This window comes from Schistocerca gregaria, chromosome X (genome assembly GCF_023897955.1).
Source record: "Schistocerca gregaria isolate iqSchGreg1 chromosome X, iqSchGreg1.2, whole genome shotgun sequence".
Taxonomy (NCBI): domain Eukaryota; kingdom Metazoa; phylum Arthropoda; class Insecta; order Orthoptera; family Acrididae; genus Schistocerca; species Schistocerca gregaria.
This window is the reverse complement of record NC_064931.1, coordinates 744,756,103-744,776,688: the sequence shown is the minus strand read 5'-3', so window position 1 is coordinate 744,776,688 and position 20,586 is coordinate 744,756,103. Positions and strand designations below refer to the sequence as shown.

The following is a 20,586-nucleotide window of genomic DNA, read 5'->3' as shown; positions in this document are numbered from 1 at the left end:
ATACTCATTGGCTTGACTAATTATCTCACGCAGTGTGTTTATATGGTCAATTGTACTGAAACCACTGCGGAATCCTGCTTGTTCTATGGGCTGTCTCCACTACCATTTTAATGCGACTTTTCAGGGCTTTAGTGAACACTTTATATATATCAGAAAGTAAGCTAATGGGGCGGTAGTTCTTCAGATCGTGAATACTTCCCTTCTTATGTAGTAAGATTATGTTTGCTTTGTTCCAGCAGGTTGGGATGCTGCCATTCTGTATACACGAAGTAAAGACTTTAGCCAAATGTTTTTCTGTTTCCTCCCCTGTAAGCTTCAGTATGTCAATTGTCAGATCATCTTGATCCCCTGCTTTGCCATTCTGCAACTCGTTTATAGCTTTTCGTTTTTCTTTGGAGAGGATTCTGGTGACTTCATCATCATCTGCGTAAGTTTTTCCTAGTGGTTCATGTGCTCTTTCATATAATTTGCTACAGAAATTATTTACATGCTTTAGAATTTCTTCCTTTTCCTTTATGCGCCCATTAACAACGTCAATCGCTAAGATTTCGTTTTTACCATTCACAAGCTTTTGTTTAGCTTTCTTGCAGCTCCTTTTATTCTCTAACGCTAATTTTATAGTGTTTTCAATGTATTTTTGTGTGACGGCTTTCATATTCTTAAGGAAGAATATGAAAGCCGTCATACACTTACGCAGTTCTGATTATTTTATCTTGTCACAAGAAGTTTTAATTTTCATCTCTCGTCTTTTTACCACGGACGAGTGACAAAATACACAAAACGTCAGATATATTTTGTGAATGGTACGAGACATTTTAAGAAGCTTGATTCCTCTGTTGATTACATGTTAAACATTGTAGCAAGTTTTCGTTGCCTAAATCATCATATAACAAATTTGTTGTACATATGGGTGATTATAACTACTGAAAATTTCCGCTAGTTAGGCATGCCAGCTGCGTAAAAATCATGACGACCCCTTTCTTTAACTTCAGGTGCCCGTTGACCATTGACTTTCTGGAACACGGCTCCACAATTAACGCACAGCGGTACGTGGACATCAAGTCGGAACCCCCAAGAATCGTGACGGACGGCAACATTTGTTGCAGGAGAAAGCCCCACACATTGCCAATGTTGTTGCGACTGGGCTACAGAAGTTTCGGTGGGAAGTCCTTACACGTCCTCCATACAGTCCCGATCCCTCTGCATACAGCTTCCGCCCTAAAGAAACACGTTCGTGGCCGTCGCTTGGCTTCAAATGAAGAGGTGCGCACCTGGGTGCAATCTTGGTTCAGTAGGCAACTGCAGTCATTTTTGCATGAAGGCATTGACCGTCTTGTCTCACAGTCGGATAAATGTTTTAACAGTTATGACGATTACTTTTGAAATAATAAACACCTGACCTAATTTTTTTTCCATTTGTCTCGTTTTCACTCGACTTTCCCTTATAGACCCGTCCGTACATATATGCATTTTTATAACATACCGATAGTACTCATCTATTGCAATTTTCGTTGGGAAATGCAGAATGACAAATTGGTAACTTTCTATTAGAGCACCTGACTTCTTTTAAAAATTACTTTGATGGCATTTACCCTGTAGCCAAGGAAATAAATTTCATGGGAATGATCTGAAGTCAACACTTACACGGATCTTTTCTTTTAGCAAAAATCATACAGGCTGTCCTCATCTATCGTCCCTTAATGTCCCCGGATCGAATCCCCCCAGCGGATTAACGATTTATCTTTTAGGCGATTTCTCACATTCCACTAGGTGAATACCGGGCTGGTTCCCACGTTCCGTCTCAGACACAGTCTACGTAATCATTTAGAGCACTTTCACACTGATCTTCTACGAAGACAGACTGGGTACACTGCTTCTGTCCGGGGCTGTGAGTAGGAGACTGATGACAGCTGCCTGGTCTCCTTAAACATGTACTCAGCATCAGCATCCCTTGATGTAATCAGTTTGAGTATTTTATAATGACATACATCCGCTACCAGTAACATTTATTATCTTATTAGAAGTTGATTTGAAGCTATCAGTACATGTCATGATTCATTATAATTGTAAAATTTCAAAGAACACCTGCAGAATTTACAAATTTCATTATTACAGTGGTTTTTCGACATGATGCCATGTTAACTGTGCATGCTTAAAGTGTTGCGATTAGTGGCTCTTGAATCATTAAACGGTAGCATGAGCAGTGCATAAATATACTCTGCTTGGTTTCTAATGCAGCAAAATAAAAGCCAGCGTTGTAACAAATAGTGAAATGAGTATTCGCCATTATACCTTGCACCAGCAGCGCCAGACGCTGCACTAAATTTTCTCACATCCTTAGTTTGCTTTTACTATTGAACACTGACGCTTCCTTAAAAATTAACAGAAAGGAGTCTCGGTTAAGCACTGCAAAACTATAGACTGGCTTTTATCATGTATACCTCACAAGTCATTCGAGTTATACATACTGAAATAATTTATGACACTAATTCGCTTTCGTAAAAGCTCGGATTGTTCCTGTCAATACGGTATATAACCGTATCTTCTCTGGATCACGTGAGTGAATGGAACGTAGAAATTGCTTGATGCTGAAATACACTACGTGAGCAAAAAAACGCCGGCCGCTGTGGGCGAGCGGTTGTAGGCACTTCAATCTGGAACCGCGCGACCTCTACGGTCGCAGGTTCGAATCCTGCCTCGGGCATGGATGTGTGTGATGTCCTTAGGTTATTTAGATTTAAGTAGTTCTAAGTTCTAGGGGACTGATGACCTCCGATTCTAAGTGCCATAGTGCTCAGAGCCAGAGCAAAAGAACCCGAATAGATAGTTGAAACCGTAGTCGATGTTTGCACATGATACAGACGTCTGGTGATAGATTAGCAAGGTCTTTTCATTTATGTTAGCGTCCCTACCCACGGAATACTCTCTGTCAACTTGTGAAAGTTTCCTGCACAGTAGAAGCGATATCTTCGCCTACATGTAGCAGATATTGTAGACTTTGCGGCCAGACGTGAAGCTAGAGCCCCTGCACATTGAAATGAGACATCCCTCGTTGAATCCATTTAATTTATTTTAATGAATTTAATCCAAAACTTGCGTATGAACACAGCGGTCGCTGCATGTACCCATAATTGCAAGCACCCTCAATTTCAGCAACCTCGTTCTGAGCCTCGATCGATTTAAAAGGAATTAATAAACTTATTCTGTGATATTATATAGGGTGTAACAAAAAGAATCATCCGCTTTAAAAAAAATCATAACTATTATGTTGTTTGAGATATGTGCGTGAACAACGTACTATTGGAAATACCAAACTCTCGAAGCTTTGCATGCTTCCCGGTAGGTAGCAGCAGCGTGCGCTTTCTTCAGTTCTAGTAAAAATGGTGTCGAGACAACAGAAAGCGTTTTGTGTGCTACGTTTTGCGCATTGCGGGTCAGTAATAACTGTTCAGCGTGGGTTTCGTACTAGATTTGGTGTGGATCCTCCAACAGCACAGAGGATTTGACGATGGCATGAACAATTCCGAGAAACAGGTTGTTTGTGTAAAGGCAAATCGCCGGGACGTCCCCGAGTGTCTGACACAGTTGTCGAACGCATCCGCCATAGTTCCGCAAGGAGCCCGCCGAAATCCGGTCGCCATGAGCCCGACAGCTCAACATGCCCCGATGTCCGTCTGGCGTGTGTTGCGTCGACGTTTACACATGAAACCATACAAAATTCAGCTACTGCAAGCTCTTTGTCAAGGTGACAAACAACGCGTTGTTGAGTTCTGTAATTCCGTTCTTGGCAAGAAGGAGGATGGCAATTTTCTTCCACGCTTAGTGTTTAGGGACGAGGCAACATTCCATTTACATGGAAGGGTGAACTGTCGTAATGTGAGAATATGTGGTACAGCATAACCACATGAAGTTGTACAACATGAGAGGGAGTCTCCATAATTTAATGTGTTTTGTGCAGTTTCACAGGAAAAGGTGTGTGGTACATTTTTCTTCGCCGAGAACACTATTACAGAAAACACAAATCTCGCTATTCCTGAGAACTTTCTTTTCCCACAGTTGGAGACTGATGCGAACGATTTCATTTACAAACAGGATGGGGCACCGCCGCATTGACATCTGGAAGTGCGCGAATTTTTAAATCAAAGGATTACTGTACAATGGATCGGTCACACTGGATCAGATGATTCAGCCTTACATTACTGGCCTCCAAGGTCACTGGATCTGACTGTATGTGATTATTTCTTGGGGGGGGGGGGGGGGGGAGTTATAAAAAAGTTCGTGCGCCCCCGTTACCAGCAACAATGAATGAACTGAGATATCGCATAACAGCAGCAGTGGAAGATGTAACTCAAGACATGCTTGCCGCATGCAATTTGAATACCGCATTGGCATATGACGTGTATCTCAAGGGGGACACATTCAACACCTATCCAAAGGTATGAGAAAAAAATCTTTTTCAGTTTCCCGTTCATCGAAAAACGAAATTCATTGTATACCTGTGATGAAATCTTCTCGGGTTATCAGCCGAGTGGTGGCGTCGTCTTGTCGCAACGTTTCGATGAGTTTCGTACCCATCATCTTCTGGCGAAGATGATGGGTACGAAACTCATCGAAACGTTGCGACAAGACGACGCCACCACTCGGCTGATAACCCGAGAAGATTTCATCAATGGAATACGCCGAGAAAGACTGCAATCGCATACATTGTATACCTTTATTAGTTTCAGAAATACAGATGTGCCAAATCGGATGATTGGCCGGTCGGGGTGGCCGAGCGGTACAGATGTGTGTGATGTCCTTAGGTTAGCTAGGTTTCAGTAGTTCTAAGTTCTAGGGGACTGATGACCTGAGAAGTTAAGTTCAGATGGCTCTGAGCACTATGGCACTTAAATTCTGAGGTCATCAGTCACCTAGAGCTACTTAAACCTAACTAACCTAAGGACATCACACGCCTGCCCGAGGCAGGATTCGACCGTAGCGGTCGCGCGGTTCCAGACTGTAGCGTCTAGAACCGCTCGGCCACTCCGGCCGGCAGAAGTTAAGTCCCATAGTGCTCAGAGCCATTTGAACCATTTTTCGGATGATTGTTTTTGAAACAATTTTGTATTTTACACTGTTAATCTGACACAAAAAATCCACTTTCAGTCGCACTGCTGCACGGTATAGACATACTAAAGGCTTAATACGGCTGCTAAAAGATAAACGCCGACGGCCATTGAGGTCATTTTTAAATTACTAATTTGTTACCGAGTGAGTCGGCGCAGTGGTTACTACACTGGACTGGAATTCGGGAGGACGACGGTTCAAACCCGTGTCCGACCATCTCGATTTAGATTTTCCGTGATTTCCCTAAATCGCTTCAGGCAAATGCGGGGTTGGTTCCTTTGAAAGAGCTGGACCGACTTCCTTCCCCATCCTTCCGTAATCCGATGGGACCGATGACCTCGCTGTATGGTCCCCTCCTCCAAGCCAACCAACCAACATAATGTAAAATATGCAAAATGACTAGTTAAATGTGAAGAGAGAGCCCTAGTATTACGGAGAAGTAAATTTGTTTGCAGGACGCGTGTGATTCGGATCAAGAGTTGGGGCCGCCGTCGGGCCGCTCGACGGCGCACAGGCTGGACAACGCAGACAAGGACTCCATCGGCTACGCGGGCTCCAACTCGATCGACTCGGGCTACAAGAGCTCGTGCCCCACGCCGGAGCCCGGCGATGCGGGCCTGCTGCTGTACGCCGGCGACAGCAAGCGCTCCTCCATCGCCGCCTCGGCGCAGAAGCCGCGCATTGCCATGGGCACCAAGGTCATCAACAGGTCAGGCGCTAAACACGCTCTTCTTGTCTTAAAATGCTGCCAGTCTCGTCCTCGATGTCGTAGAGTCGCCCGAGGTCTCACCCGCGACCGGGATCCCTGCGCTATTCTAAGTCTACAGCTACATCTGTTTTCTGCAAACCACTGTCAAATAGGTCGTCACGTTGTACTACAACTTATTCACTTTACTACCTGGTTTTAGCTCAATTGGTGAACTCTTCCAGAAAGACTGAGCACTCAAATGAGGCCTATTGAATATTATATGTGTGTTTTAATGTGGCGTTTCGGTTTTGTTTTGTCGGAAATGCTGAGTTGGTCATCATCTGCTGGGAGCAGCTTAGGTTTCCAATACCTGGACAGAGAGGTTTACCCATCTTAGTCGAAGACAGTTTTTGTGTGTGAGGTTGGTGACGGAGGGCTACCCCTCCGGTAGCTTCCGCTGCACGGGGAGCTAGGGAATCTCTAAACAGAAAGAAAAGAGAAAGAGGCGCTCTTCGGTGAACGCTTGGTGAGTACGAATCGTTACTCTTAAGGGGGGTTTCAGGTGCATTGTCCTGTTGGAACAGCAAGTTCCCTTGCCGGTCTAGGAATGGTAGAACGATGGGTTCGATGACGGTTTGGATGTACCGTGCACTATTCAGTGTCCCCTCGACGATCACCAGAGGTGTACGGCCAGTGTAGGAGATCGCTCCCCACACCATGATGCCGGGTGTTGGCCCTGTGTGCCTCGGTCGTATGCAGTCCTGATTGTGGCGCTCACCTGCACGGCGCCAAACACGCATACGACCATCATTGGCACCAAGGCAGAAGCAACAGTGTCCCTAATTTGCTGGGAAGTGGCGGTGCGGTCCCCTACGGCACTGCGTAGGATCCTACGGTCTTGGCGTGCATCCGTGCGTCGCTGCGGTCCGGTCCCAGGTCGACAGGCACGTGCACCTTCCGCCGACCACTGGCGACAACATCGATGTACGGTGGAGACCTCACGCCCCACGTGTTGAGCAATTCGGCGGTACGTCCACCCGGCCTCCCGCATGCCCACTATACGCCCTCGCTCAAAGTCCGTCAACTGCACATACGGTTCAGGTCCACGCTGTCGCGGCATGCTACCAGTGTGAAAGACTGCGATGGAGCTCCGTATGCCACGGCAAACTGGCTGACACTGACGGTGGCGGTGCACAAATGCTGCGCAGCTAGCGCCATTCGACGGCCAACACCGCGGTTCCTGGTGTGTCCGCTGTGCCGTGCGTGTGATCATTGCTTGTACAGCCCTCTCGCAGTGTCCGGAGCAAGTATGGTGGGTCTGACACACCGGTGTCAATGTGTTCTTTTTTCCATTTCCAGGAGTGTATGTCTTTTAATGACATGATACTTACGAGTATCATCCAGCTACATTGTTCTGTAATTTTTTTATGTAAATCATTCACGATGAGCCTATTTCGACACATCGCAATCATCATGGAATTCTAGACAAAACATAACCAAACCTATAAAAATAATAAAAAGCAACTGAATCACCACACATCAACTATTTATGATGATAACTATGTAAACATGTAATATTGCTGATTCACTGTTATCCAAGCTGTCAGAAAAATAGCATACATGGAAATCAACTAAAATCAGATATACATATCCAGTGTACATCTAAAGAAAAAGCGACAATTCTAAAAAAAAAAAAAAATGCCATGACATGACAGCAGCGATATTACGAAGGTAAAAACACCTAACGATGTATTATACCTTTTCTGATCGTGGTTACAGACCATTATATTAACACCGTTGCTTACTTACGTATTTACAGAGCGTTAGTGACCGATGATGGCAATATACGAAATGGGCTCATCGTGAGTGATTTATAAAATATATATATAAAAAACAATTACAGAACAGTAAAGGTGGCTGACATACCTAGTAATCATCTCATTAATCTTGACCATTGAAATTCACGAGTCTTTATCGTGAAACTGTTATACTAGAACTGACATGTGATTACATTTTCACGCAGTTTGGGTGCATGGATCCTGAAAAATCAGTACCCAGAACAACCACCTCTGGCCGTAATAACGGCCTTGATACGCCTGAGCATTGAGTTAAACAGAGCTTGGATGGCGTGTACAGGCACAGCTGCCCATGCAGCTTCAACACGATAGCACAGGTCATCAAGACTAGTGACTGGCGCATTGTGACGAGCCAGTTACTCGGCCAACATTGACCAGACGTTTTCAGTTGGTGAGAGATCTGGAGAATGTGCTGCCCAGGGCAACAGTCGAACATTTTCTGTATCCAGAAAGGCTCGTACAGGACCTGCAACATGCGGTCGTGCATTATCGTGCTGAAACGTAGGGTTTCGCAGGGATCGAATGAAGGGTAGAGCCACGGGTGGTTACACATCTTAAATGTAACGTCCACTGTTCAAAGTGCCGTCAGTGCGAACAAGAGGTGACCGAGACGTAACCAATGGCACCCCATACCATCACACCGGGTGATACGCCAGTATGGCGATGACGAATACACGCTTCCAATGTGCGTTCACCGCGATGTCGCCAAACACGGATGTGACCATCATGATGCAGTAAACAGAACCTGGATTCATCCGAAAAAATGATGTTTTGCCATTAGTGCACCTAGGTTCGTCGTTGAGTACACCATCGCAGGCGCTCCTGTCTGTGATTCAGCGTCAGGTGTAACCGCAGCCATGGTCTCCGAGTTGATAGTCCATACTGCTGCAAACGTCGTCGAACTGTTCGTGCAGATGGTTGTTGTCTTGCAGACATCGCCATCTGTTGACTCAGGAATCGAGACGTGGCTGCACCATCCGTTACAGCCATGCGGATAAGATGCCTGTCATCTCGACTGCTGGTGATACGAGGCCGTTGGGATCCAGCACGGCGTTCCGTATTACCCTCCTGAACCCATCGATTCCATATTCTGCTAACAGTCATTGGATGTCGACCAACGCGAACAGCAATGTCGCGATATGATAACCCGCAATCGCGGTAGGCTACAGTCCAACCTTTATCAAAGTCGGAAACGTGATGGTACGCATTTCTCGTCCTTACACGAGGTATCACAACAACGTTTCACCAGGCAACGCCGGTTAACTGCTGTTTGTGTGTGAGAAATCGGTTGGGAACTTTCCTCATGTCAGGACGTTGTAGGTGTCGCCACCGGCGCGAACCTTGTGTGAATGCTCTGAAAAGCTAATCATTTGCATATCACAGCATCTTCTACCTGTCTGCTAAATTTCGCGTCTGCTGCAGGCCATCTTCGTGGTGTAGCAATTTTAATGGCCAGTAGTGTATTAACACCATTGCATACTTACGTATTTACAAAGCGTTAGTGACTAATGATGGCTATATACGAAATGGGCTCATCGTGAGTGATTTATAAAATATATAATAAAAACAATTACAGAACAGGTAAGGTGGCTAATATTCGTAATAATCATGTCACCAACCTTGATCATTGAAATTCACTAGTCCTTAATAAAACAGTGTTTCATGATGTATATTCTACTCTGAAGTAGTGTTCTGCTATACATGCGTACACCTTGTTCCGTGTTACGTTTAAGATGGTGGTGAGCTCCGCTTGATCACGTCTACCTTCCTGAAATTGATTTTCAGCTAAATGATTAAGTGAAATGATTAACCGACACTTATTCCTTTTGAGTTATACAATATGTTTTACTGCACCAATGTTATAATACAACATTACCATTGATTGAAGCACATTATTTAACTCTGTTCACCACTTTGTTAAAGCAAAACTTCTTCGATAATTTTCTTGTTCGATAATCACGCCGAGTCTATGCATTCAGTATTCTGTTTAAAATTGTTAATTACTCCAATATTTCTACAGCATTCCCAAGTCTGTTACCATCATTCGATCTCACGTCTACCACTGTCGCCATTCTAAGCCGTTCTTGTATTTTGACGTTAGTGATGCTGCTCCGGCAACCTCTCCAGCAGTTTTTAGCGTCCCTGCGTCGCGAGCTATACGTTCCACTGATTGCACCACACGGTTTCACGTAATTTGCCGATGAGCACAACGTTCTTCCTGACAGTTTCCTTTTCTTATCGGTGATCTTTTTCATGAAAATGCTATTTGAAATAGGGCTCAGTTCAGAACGGATTCAAATACTCATTTACCTACAAAAAAGTTTTAATTGTCTATGAATTATAAAATGTGAGGTGACAGCCGAGTTTTCCGAAGATCTGGCTACCTTAAAAGGTATTTGAGAAAGAGATATTGCGGAATATATACAACATACCTTAACGTCCATTGTGTCTGACAAGACAGCTTTCTGACTCGTTACGTCTTATGTATTCTACACGGCCGCCACGAGTATTTTACTGGAGAATTCAAAAATCAAATAAACATACACGTTCTTCAATTGTAAATCCATCCCTACATAAATATGCCTTTGTTAAAATAATTTTACCACTACCGACACGAAATACCTCCAAAAATAATCAACATCCCAATAGCACCCCTGTGACGGCTGAAGCGCTGTGGCTTCTGTACCCACCACGGAAGGCGAATATCTACACTGTGTTGCGACCTGTGGTGCCGGAGTGTGCAGGAGGCCAGGCACTAAGTGAGGGAGAGTGGTCCAGTTTACGCCCGGAGGCATTAGTGACATAGCCGTATCTGTGATAACATTTACTTTCCGGGATGAATTTACAGTGTCTCAGTACATCAGACAGTGCCCACGCAAAAGCACGAGCCATGAAGAAGTGATGACACACCCGAGCGAGTCGTCACATCAGAGCCACAGTTCAGTGAGCTGCGGCTGTGTGTTGTGTCAACGGCCTCATAGCAACAGCCAGGCATCGTCCGTCCAGATGTTTTGCAGTATAGTACGGCTCACTTTTCAGTGCTCTCGTAGACAGCCCAATGCATGTTCAGGTCAGGACATCTACCTGTGTAGTCCAGGACGTCAGCTGTCGTCAAGACTAGGCGCTGTTCATGCACCAAGACTGCAGTCGATGTTTACGACTCTTCCAGGGGGCTGTGCAAAAGTGCCACGGCTGAGCGGTGTGGAACGACAGCTTGCAGATCATCCACAATTGACCCTCAGTGGAGGAGGACTGGCCACACACACAATTACCCAGTAGGCAACAACGGCAGACCACTGCTGTCGTTTGCGTCTGGTTGGCAGCGTCTCGATGTTGAAGTTAGCAAGTGGGTAGCAGGTAGATAATCATCGATCAGTCGGTCGTGATTTAGCGACAACACGACAGACCGTCACTCTGTCTGGTTCTAGCGACACAGACCGAAAGTCGGCACGACTAGATATGACTTTGAGCTCCAAAAACCTCGTTATTAAAAGAGCCGAAGCTGAGCCTATGACGAGGTGGCTGTGGGTACATGATCGACTTTTGGTCTCATTTATTGGTCTCGACGACGCTCCTTGCCTCGCTGTGGCAGTTCAATAATTATTGTGGGCCGCCAAGCCCGAGACTTTCACCGAGCGAGGTGGTGCAGTGCCTAGCACACTGGACTCGCATTCGGGAGGACGACGGTTCAATCCCGCGTCTGGCCATCCTGAATTAGGTTTTCCGTGATTTCCCTAAGTAGGTTCTTTTGAAAGGACACGGCCGACTTCCTTCCCCTTCCTTCCCTAATCCGATGAGACCGATGACCTCGCTGACTGGTCTCCTCCCCCCAAAAACAACAAAACAACAATCGAGACTTTCTGCAACCTTTGACTGTTGCAGTGTCGCCCGGGTTACCAAGTGTTACTTCATACTAACCCGTTCTGCAGCGCTGTCGCGTTTGCTCTTCAGCTTCCCCCACGTGGCAACTCTCGCCCGCTGATCTGCCTTCCGCTTCATCTGCAGTGTGCGTTGTTGACCATACAATTGGTACACCGGCCCCGAGCTAGCCTCCTCGGCTCTGAGCGTGCCGCGCCGAAATTCATACAAGGTGTACAACTTTGCTTCCGCCGTTTGCCGATAGGTGGCGACAATGTTAAGCAGCGGTCGAAAGAAACAGATCGCAGACGTCAGGCAGTTAGCTTGGACCTCGGTCAACACAACCTCATTCAAACATTCAAAGATTCATACATGTGTAAAAAGACCAATGCGTGAAGTATACAATTACCACCGTCACACCTTAGCAAAAGATCTTGCCGAGAACACGAGAAAATTCTTGTCCTACGTAAAATCGCTAAGCGGGTCGAAGGCTTCAATCGTTAACCAGTGTGGCGTGGCAGTAGATGGAAAGCTGAAGTTTTAAATATCGCATTTAAGACATAATTCATGCAGAAGGATAGTACAAACATAGCGACGGTTGACCATGGCAGAGACTCTAGTATGGAGGACATAGTAATAGGAATCCCTGACGTAGAGAAGAACCTGAAAGAGTTGAAAACAAGGTATTCATCAGGTCCGGATGGAATCCCAATACGATTTTAAAAAGAGTACTCTACGGCACTGGCCCCTTAATTAGCTTGCATTTATCGCGAATCTTTCGCCCTGCGAAAAGTCCCAAGCGTGTGGAAAAAAGCGCAGGCAACTGTTGTATATAAGAATGGTAAAAGAACAGATCCAAAAAATTACAAACCAATGTCCTTATCATTGGTTTCCTGCAGAATTCTGCACGGCAACAGGCAGATTCCATCCATACTTTTTGCCGGCCGGAGTGTCGGAGCGGTTCTAGGCGCTACAGTTTGGAACCGCGCGACCGCTGCGGTCGCAGGTTCGAATCCTGCTTCGGGCTTGGGTGTTTGTGACGTCCTTATGTTAGTTAGGTTTAAGTAGTTCTAAGTTCTAGGGGACTGATGACCACAGCAGTTAAGTTCCATAGTGCTCAGAGCCATCCATATTTCTTCCGAAAAGCTTTTGACACGATGCCCTAATGCAGACTGTTAACGAAGGTCCGAGCGTACGGATTAGGTTCACATATATGTGAAAGGTTCAAATGCATCTTATGTAACTGAACCCACTATGTTGTCCTTGAAGACGACTATTAATCAAGGACAAGGGTATCGTCAGGTGTGCCACAGGGAAGTGTTATAGAACCGCTCTTAATCTCTATAAACACACATCAAAAAAAGTTTTGTATCACCTCGGTTCCAAGAGTTCCGGAAACTGAACAGAAAATTGGAATAGAGATCAACATAAATATATTTTCCGCCCTTTTTATTGATCAATAAAACCATACATTTCGTGTTGTACCACCACACAGCGAGACCATCAGAGGTAGTGGTCCAGATTGCTGTACACACCGGTACCTCTAATACCCTGTAGCACGTCCTCTTCCATTTATGCATGCCTGTATTCGTCGTGGCATACTATCCACAAGTTCATCAAGGTACTGTTGGTCCAGATTGTCCCACTCCTCAACGGCGATTCGGCATAGATCCCTCAGAGTTGTTGGTGGGTGACGTCATCCATAAACAGCATTTTTCAATGCTGACCACTCAGCTACCGGGGCGGAGAGTTAGCAAATGAAAGATTTTGATAGAGAACAAACAATGTATTTACCTTAATAGCGTTCAAAATCATTATATATATATATATATATATATATATATATATATATATATATATATATATAATCAGTTCATGACATCCAGTCTTAAAAATTTACTGTCTCTGATGGACACACGTCCAGATCATCCGCTCTCAAAACTCTGCCATCTCTCCCCCCACATACACCACTGCTGGTGGCTCACCTCCAACTGCGCAACGCTACACGCTGTTCACATCCAACTGCCCAACACTACAATAGCGAATATTCCAACAATGCCAACCAGCCACAGACTGCACACAGCACAGCCAGTGATTTTCATACACAGCGCTGCGTGGCTTTTCCAAATTAAAAACATAAACAGCCTACTTACACTCCGAGCCGTAATCCGTAGGTAGCGGTCATCCACTGCAGTAGTAGCCATTGAGCGGCCTGAGCGAGGCATGTCATCGACAGTTCCTGTCTTTCTGTATCTCATCCATGTGCGAACAACATCGCTTTGGTTCACTCCGAGACGCCTGGACACTTCCCTTGTTGAGAGACCTTCCTGGCACAAAGTAACAATGCGGGCACAATCGAACCGTGGTACAGACCGTCTAGGCATGGTTTAACTATAGACAACACGAGCCGTCTTCCTCCTGCGTTGTGGAATGACTGGAAGTGATCGGGTGTCGGACCCCCCTCCGTCTAACAGACGCTGCTCATGCATGGTTATTTACATCTTTGGGCGGGTTTAGTGACATATCTGAACAGCCAAAGGGAATGTGTCTGTGATACACATCCACAGTCAACGTCTATCTTCAGGAGTTTTGGGAACTGAGGTGATGCAAAACTTTTTTTGATGTGTGTGCATTAGTGATACGATGGATGGGATAAGCAGCACTCTGCGGCTGTTCGTTGATGACGCTACGGTGTACGGGAAGATGGAGTCGCCGAGTGACTGTACGACGATACAAGATAACTTAGACAAAATTTCTTGCTTCCTCTAAATGTAGACAAATATAAATTAATGGAGCTGAGTAGGAAACCCGTCTCGTGATTTTCGAATATAGCGGTGGTAGTATGCTGCGTGAGACAGTCACACATTTAAATATGCAGGCGTAATATTGCAAAACGATATGAAATGGATCGAGCATGTAAGGCCGGTAGTAGGGAAGACGAATAGTCGACTTGGGTGTATTTGAAGAAACTGGAGAAAGTGTAGCTCATCTATTAAACAAGGCGATGTACAGAACACCTGTGCGAACCATCCTTGGCAATTGTTAGAGCTCTTGTGATCCCCACCAGGGCGGATTACAGGAAGACATCGAAGCAATTCAGAGGTGGGCTGCTAGAGCTATTCGCCAGCCGCCAACGTACAAATCGCGTAAGGACCATGAGGATATGATAAGAGAAATTAGGGCAGCAGTTTTCCCGTCGCTCTATTTGCAAGTGGGACAGGAAAGGAAATGAAATGACTCGTAGTGAAACTTCCTGGCAGATTGAAACTGTGTGCCGGACCGAGACTCGAACTCGGGACCTTTGCCTTTCGCGGGCACGTGCTCTAGCATCTGAGCTACGCAAGTACGACTCACGCCCCGTCCTCACAGCTTCACTTCTGCCGGTATCTCGTCTCCCACCTTCCAAACTCCACAGAAGCTCTCCTGCGAACTTCTTCTTCTGTGAAGTTTGGAAGGTAGGAGACGAGATACTGGCAGAAGTAAAGCTGTGAGGACGGGGCGTGAGTCTTTCGTGGGTAGCTCAGATGGTAGAGCACTTGCCCGCGAAAGGCAAAAGGTCTCGAGCTCGAGTCTCGGTCCGGCACACAGTTTTAATGTGCCAGGAAGTTTCATATCAGCGAACACTCCGCTGTAGGGTGAAAATCTCATTCTGGATGACTAGTAGTAGTAAAAGGTACCCTCCGCGATGCAACATACAGTGGCTTGCAGTGTGTGTGTGTGTGTGTGTGTGTGTGTGTGTGTGTGTGTGTGTGTGTGTCTGTAGATGCAGATATAGTAGGCAGAGCATACCTAAGTAGGTACCCCTTCCCGTCAATACGAGACATTTGTGGCGGTTAAGGACAGTTATATTATCGAAGCGGTGAGAAAATGCGTATGTGGTTCAGTAAGTCTCTCTTTGGCAGACTACCAGATAACAAGTCTATACAACATCCTGCAGTAGTATCAATGGATCAAAGTAATGTATGGAACGTCAGAAACACCTAAGAATATAATGAGTGGAAAACACGCTTCACTAAGAGCAATAGCCTCGGAATTTTCCACTTTTTACGCACCTATCAAATACGTGTAAGAAAAATGTCGGAGAGACAGCTCAAACCTGATGAATACTTCACATCCCGTAGGTACGATACCATTCGTAAGACAGGATAACGTTTTCGGTAGATGCTCACTTTCGATCAGCAGCGTCAGGTTTTCCACAGCCGCCGGCTCAGGTGGCCGAGCGGTTCTAGGCCCCACAGTCTATAACCGCGCGACCGCTACGGTCGCAGGTTCGAATCCTGCCTCGGACATGGATGTGTGTGATGTCCATAGGTTAGTTAGATTTAAATAGTTCTAAGTTCTAGGGGACTGATGACATCAGAATTTAAGTCCCATAGTGCTCAGAGCCATTTGTTCCACAGCCCACTTATTATCGCATCTCGATTTATCACCACAGAAATCGGCGTAACCTTGCACATGACGGACGATTGTTGGAACGTAATTCCGGTTTACAGATTGTAACTGCCACGAAAAATCAGTTACAGAACAAAAAAAATGGCTCTGAGCACTATGGGACTTAACATCTATGGTCATCAGTCCCCTATAACTTGTTGTTGTTGTTGTTGTTGTTGTTGTCTTCAGTCCTGAGACTGGTTTGATGCAGCTCTCCATGCTACTCTATCCTGTGCAAGCTTCTTCATCTCCCAGTACCTACTGCAACCTACATCCTTCTGAATCTGCTTAGTGTATTCATCTCTTGGTCTCCCTCTACGATTTTTACCTTCCACGCTGCCCTCCAATGCTAAATTTGTGATCCCTTGATGCCTCAAAACATGTCCTACCAACCGATCCCTTCTTCTAGTCAAGTTGTGCCAGAAACTTCTCTTCTCCCCAATCCTATTCAATACCTCCTCATTAGTTACGTGATCTATCCACCTTATCTTCAGCATTCTTCTGTAGCACCACCTTTCGAAAGCTTCTATTCTCTTCTTGTCCAAACTAGTTATCGTCCATGTTTCACTTCCATACATGGCTACACTCCATACAAATACTTTCAGAAAAGACTTCCTCACACTTAAATCTATACTCGATGTTAACAAATTTCTCTTCTTCAGAAACGCTTTCCTTGCCATTGCCAGTCTACATTTTATATCCTCTCTACTTCGACCATCATCAGTTATTTTGCTCCCCAAATAGCAAAACTCCTTTACTACTTTAAGTGTCTCATTTCCTAATCTAATTCCCTCCGCATCACCCGACTTAATACGACTACATTCCATTATCCTCGTTTTGCTTTTGTTGATGTTCATCTTATATCCTCCTCTCAAGACACTGTCTATTCCGTTCAACTGCTCTTCCAAGTCCTTTGCCGTCTCTGACAGAATTACAATGTCATCAGCGAACCTCAAAGTTTTTACTTCTCCTCCATGAATTTTAATACCTACTCCAAATTTTTCTTTTGTTTCCTTTACTGCTTGCTCAATATACAGATTGAATAACATTGGGGAGAGGCTGCAACCCTGTCTTACTCCCTTCCCAATCACTGCTTCCCTTTCATGTCCCTCGACTCTTATAACTGCCATCTGGTTTCTGTACAAATTGTAAATATCCTTTCGCTCCCTGTATTTTACCCCTGCCACCTTTAGAATTTGAAAAAGAGTATTCCAGTCAACATTGTCAAAAGCTTTCTCTAAGTCTACAAATGCTAGAAACGTAGGTTTGCCTTTCCTTAATCTTTCTTCTAAGATAAGTCGTAAGGTCACTATTGCCTCGCGTGTTCCAGTGTTTCTACGGAATCCAAACTGATCTTTCCCGAGGTCCGCATCTACCAGTTTTTCCATTCGTCTGTAAAGAATTCGCGTTAGTATTTTGCAGCCGTGGCTTATTAAACTGATAGTTCGGTAATTTTCACATCTGTCAGCACCTGCTTTCTTTGGGATTGGAATTATTATATTCATCTTGAAGTCTGAGGGTATTTCGCCTGTCTCATACATCTTGCTCGCCAGCTGGTAGAGTTTTGTCATGACTGGCTCTCCCAAGGCCGTCAGTAGTTCTAACGGAATATTGTCTACTCCGGGGGCCTTAGAACTACTTAAACCTAACTAACCTACGGACATCACACAACACCCAGTCATCACGAGGCAGAGAAAATCCCTGATCCCGCCGGGAATCGAACCCGGGAACCCGGGCGTGGGAAGCGAGAACGCTACCGCACAACCACGAGCTGCGGAACATCCTACATTAATCTTAGAGAACAATGAACTGGCACAGCCCTGAATCTATATCAGATTTAGATAACAGGACCGGAAAATTACCTGGCGAAGTCGTGTGTGAGGACGTAAAAGACAGTATGGCGCTTAATCATATACCTATGCCGATTAATCCTTTACCTATTCATGCTAAGTGCTAGGTGAATTTTCCCAACTACTTCGAAGAGGCGGCAGAGGAAGCCATTTCAAAAGATGAATCCTTTGACCTAAACCTGAGACCTCTCCAGCACACTGGGGCGATGCTTGTCGTGAGATAGTGGAGGAGTGTACTTGGCGCTGAGGCCCAATAGCAGCACAGCAGAGCAAGCAAATAGCTTCAGTTTAAATAACGGTTGATTCAGAAACCAACAGCTATTGAATCACAAGAGTATGGGTGCCTGGCTTAGCTTCTATCAACATTAGACACTGACACACCTCATTTACTTCTTTTATTTCTAGCCTTGTCACGATCTCTACGGGGTCGGCATTGTTATGTGGAATGTGGCAATGTAACGAATCCGCCCGGTGGGTTAGTGTCGAGGTCCGGTGTGCCTCACTGACGTTGTACGTCGACGTGAAAATACTTTTAAAAAAAGTCATCGACAGTTTCGAGATACTGTGGGTTTGGCTAATACTGCAAAAGGTGCTGGAACATTGTCCAGTGATAATCCACTCAAACTAAATAACAGAAAAAGAAAAATCAGTGCAACATCACTTACAAAAAGAAGCATGAACAACATGAACTTATGAACTTTGACATTCATGTATGTCTACCACAATGAAATAAGTATTTTTGGTTCTTCGATCTACAGGTTTAACATGTCATACAAATTAAACTCTGGTTTCGCGACCAGTACCGATGTTGCTTAAATTCGCGTCGAGTCTGCAGCCGGTGTGCCGGCCAGTCTGTGGATTGTTTTTAAGGCAGTTTTTCTTCTACCTAGGCGAATGCAGGCTGGTTTCCCTTATTCCGCCTCAGTTACACTATGTCGGCGATTGCTGCGCAAACACTTTCTCCACGTACGCGTACACCATAATTACATAATTATTCTACCACGCAAACATTTGGGACTACACTCGTCTGGTATGAGATGTTCCCGGAGGGGGGGGGGGGGGGAGGGGAGGAGGGAGGGAGGGAGTGGGGGCCGAACCGCACCATAACCCTGGGTTCAGTGTGGGGGGGGGGGGGGGGGGGCACCGGTGGGGTAGGTGGACTACTACTACTGTGGCCGATTGTGAGGTTACGAACCACTGAGGGCCGCGGCGGGACGAAGCCTCTCCGTCGTTTCTAGGTCCCCGGTTTAAATACACAACACATACAATGTTCCATGAACGTAACTGGGCTTATTACTGAGTGACACAGAGAAGCCGTATCAGATGAGTCAGTTTTTTTCTTCGCAACCGTGCAGAGTTGCCGTGCGGTTAGAAGCAGCATATCATGAATTGCGTGGCCCTCCCACCGGAGCTTCGAGTCCTCCTTCGGGCATGGGTGTGTGTTGTTCTTAGCATAAGTTAGTTTAAGTAGTGTGTTAAGTCTAGGGACCGATGACCTCAGCAGTTTGGTCCCTTAGGAATTCACAGACATTTGAACAGACATGTTGTTGTTTGCAAAATGAAAGTATATTGACAAGTTGGCAAGACACATTGGAAAGAGAAGTTTCCAAATGATGAAACCATTTTAAAAACCACCGTAGCCAGACAGTTTTATTATGCAAAATGCCTTTAGTGCGCCATGTATATAAATCACATTACTGACCAGGCTCAATCTGAGAATATTATACCAAAAAAATAGTACACAGGTAACTCACATTAGTGAACACCATTAGGTTTGCATATTACAATCGTTGTTGGATTCCTTACATAGCGCTGGTGATGCGAGTGTCACATTTAAACCCGTTTAGTGCTATGCAAGGATAGACACATATGGTTTTGGATAGACATATATGGTTTTGCGCATCACAACCCCCTTCCAAGCACATATCATACAACAGCCGGCCGCGGTGGTCTCGCGGTTCTAGGCGCTCAGTCCGGAGCCGCGCGACTGCTACGGACGCAGGTTCGAATCCTGCCTCGGGCATGGATGTGTGTGATGTCCTTAGGTTAGTTAGGTTTAAGTAGTTCTAAGTTCTAGGGGACTGATGACCTCGGACGTTAAGTCCCATAGTGCTCAGAGCCATTTGAACCATTTGAACCATCATACAACATCTAACGTATGTAAAAGCGCTGGTGACAGCAAGGCTTCCTGGTCCTTGCAAATTCCTTTAGCGCTACAAAGGGTATGTTTGTTTCATCGTACGTACACATATCTGTTACAACACAGTGGGAAACATACACCATCCAAAGACTTTACTTATACAAGCCATTCTGCAGAGAGTCAAAGTTTATCGACAGAGGGAGATATAGTTATGGGACGACAGATTTTGGTACTAGTTGTTAATTCATAATAAAATTCTTACATAACGGACTTTGAAATTGCTTACCACCATTATTATTACAATCAGTTATTTTTTACTGCTACATGGATGCTCCAAAGTGCTATTAAGTATTATGTTAAGTTTTTTTAATTATCTGTTCTATATTCCACTGCTAAAAAAGTCTGTATACTAATTTCCATCAAACAAATCATAAACCGGAACACCATCACTGTATTTCGCCATTGCACTTACATTAGACCATAGACCCTATGCCATACAAATCTGCGAACCGTTAAAATTATTTGTCGCAACGCTAAAATTGTTTACAGTACTGTCAAATACGAAAATCATTTACATTCGTTATAGCTGCATAAAAATAAATAGTCATTCTGATAAGACTCTTTTAAACTGGTTTCATGTGTTCGTTTTCCCTAAAC

The 20,586-nt window shown here is 45.0% G+C and overlaps 1 protein-coding gene across 1 annotated transcript in view; it reads left to right on the top strand.

Moving 5' to 3' along the window:
- LOC126298302 (uncharacterized) overlaps positions 1 to 20,586 on the top strand; it is an 826,796-nt gene that overhangs the window by 756,527 nt on the left and 49,683 nt on the right. The window contains exon 4 of the mRNA XM_049989599.1: positions 5,562 to 5,815. Coding sequence (XP_049845556.1) covers positions 5,562 to 5,815 — 254 coding nt within the window. The remainder of the gene's footprint in view (positions 1 to 5,561; positions 5,816 to 20,586) is intronic.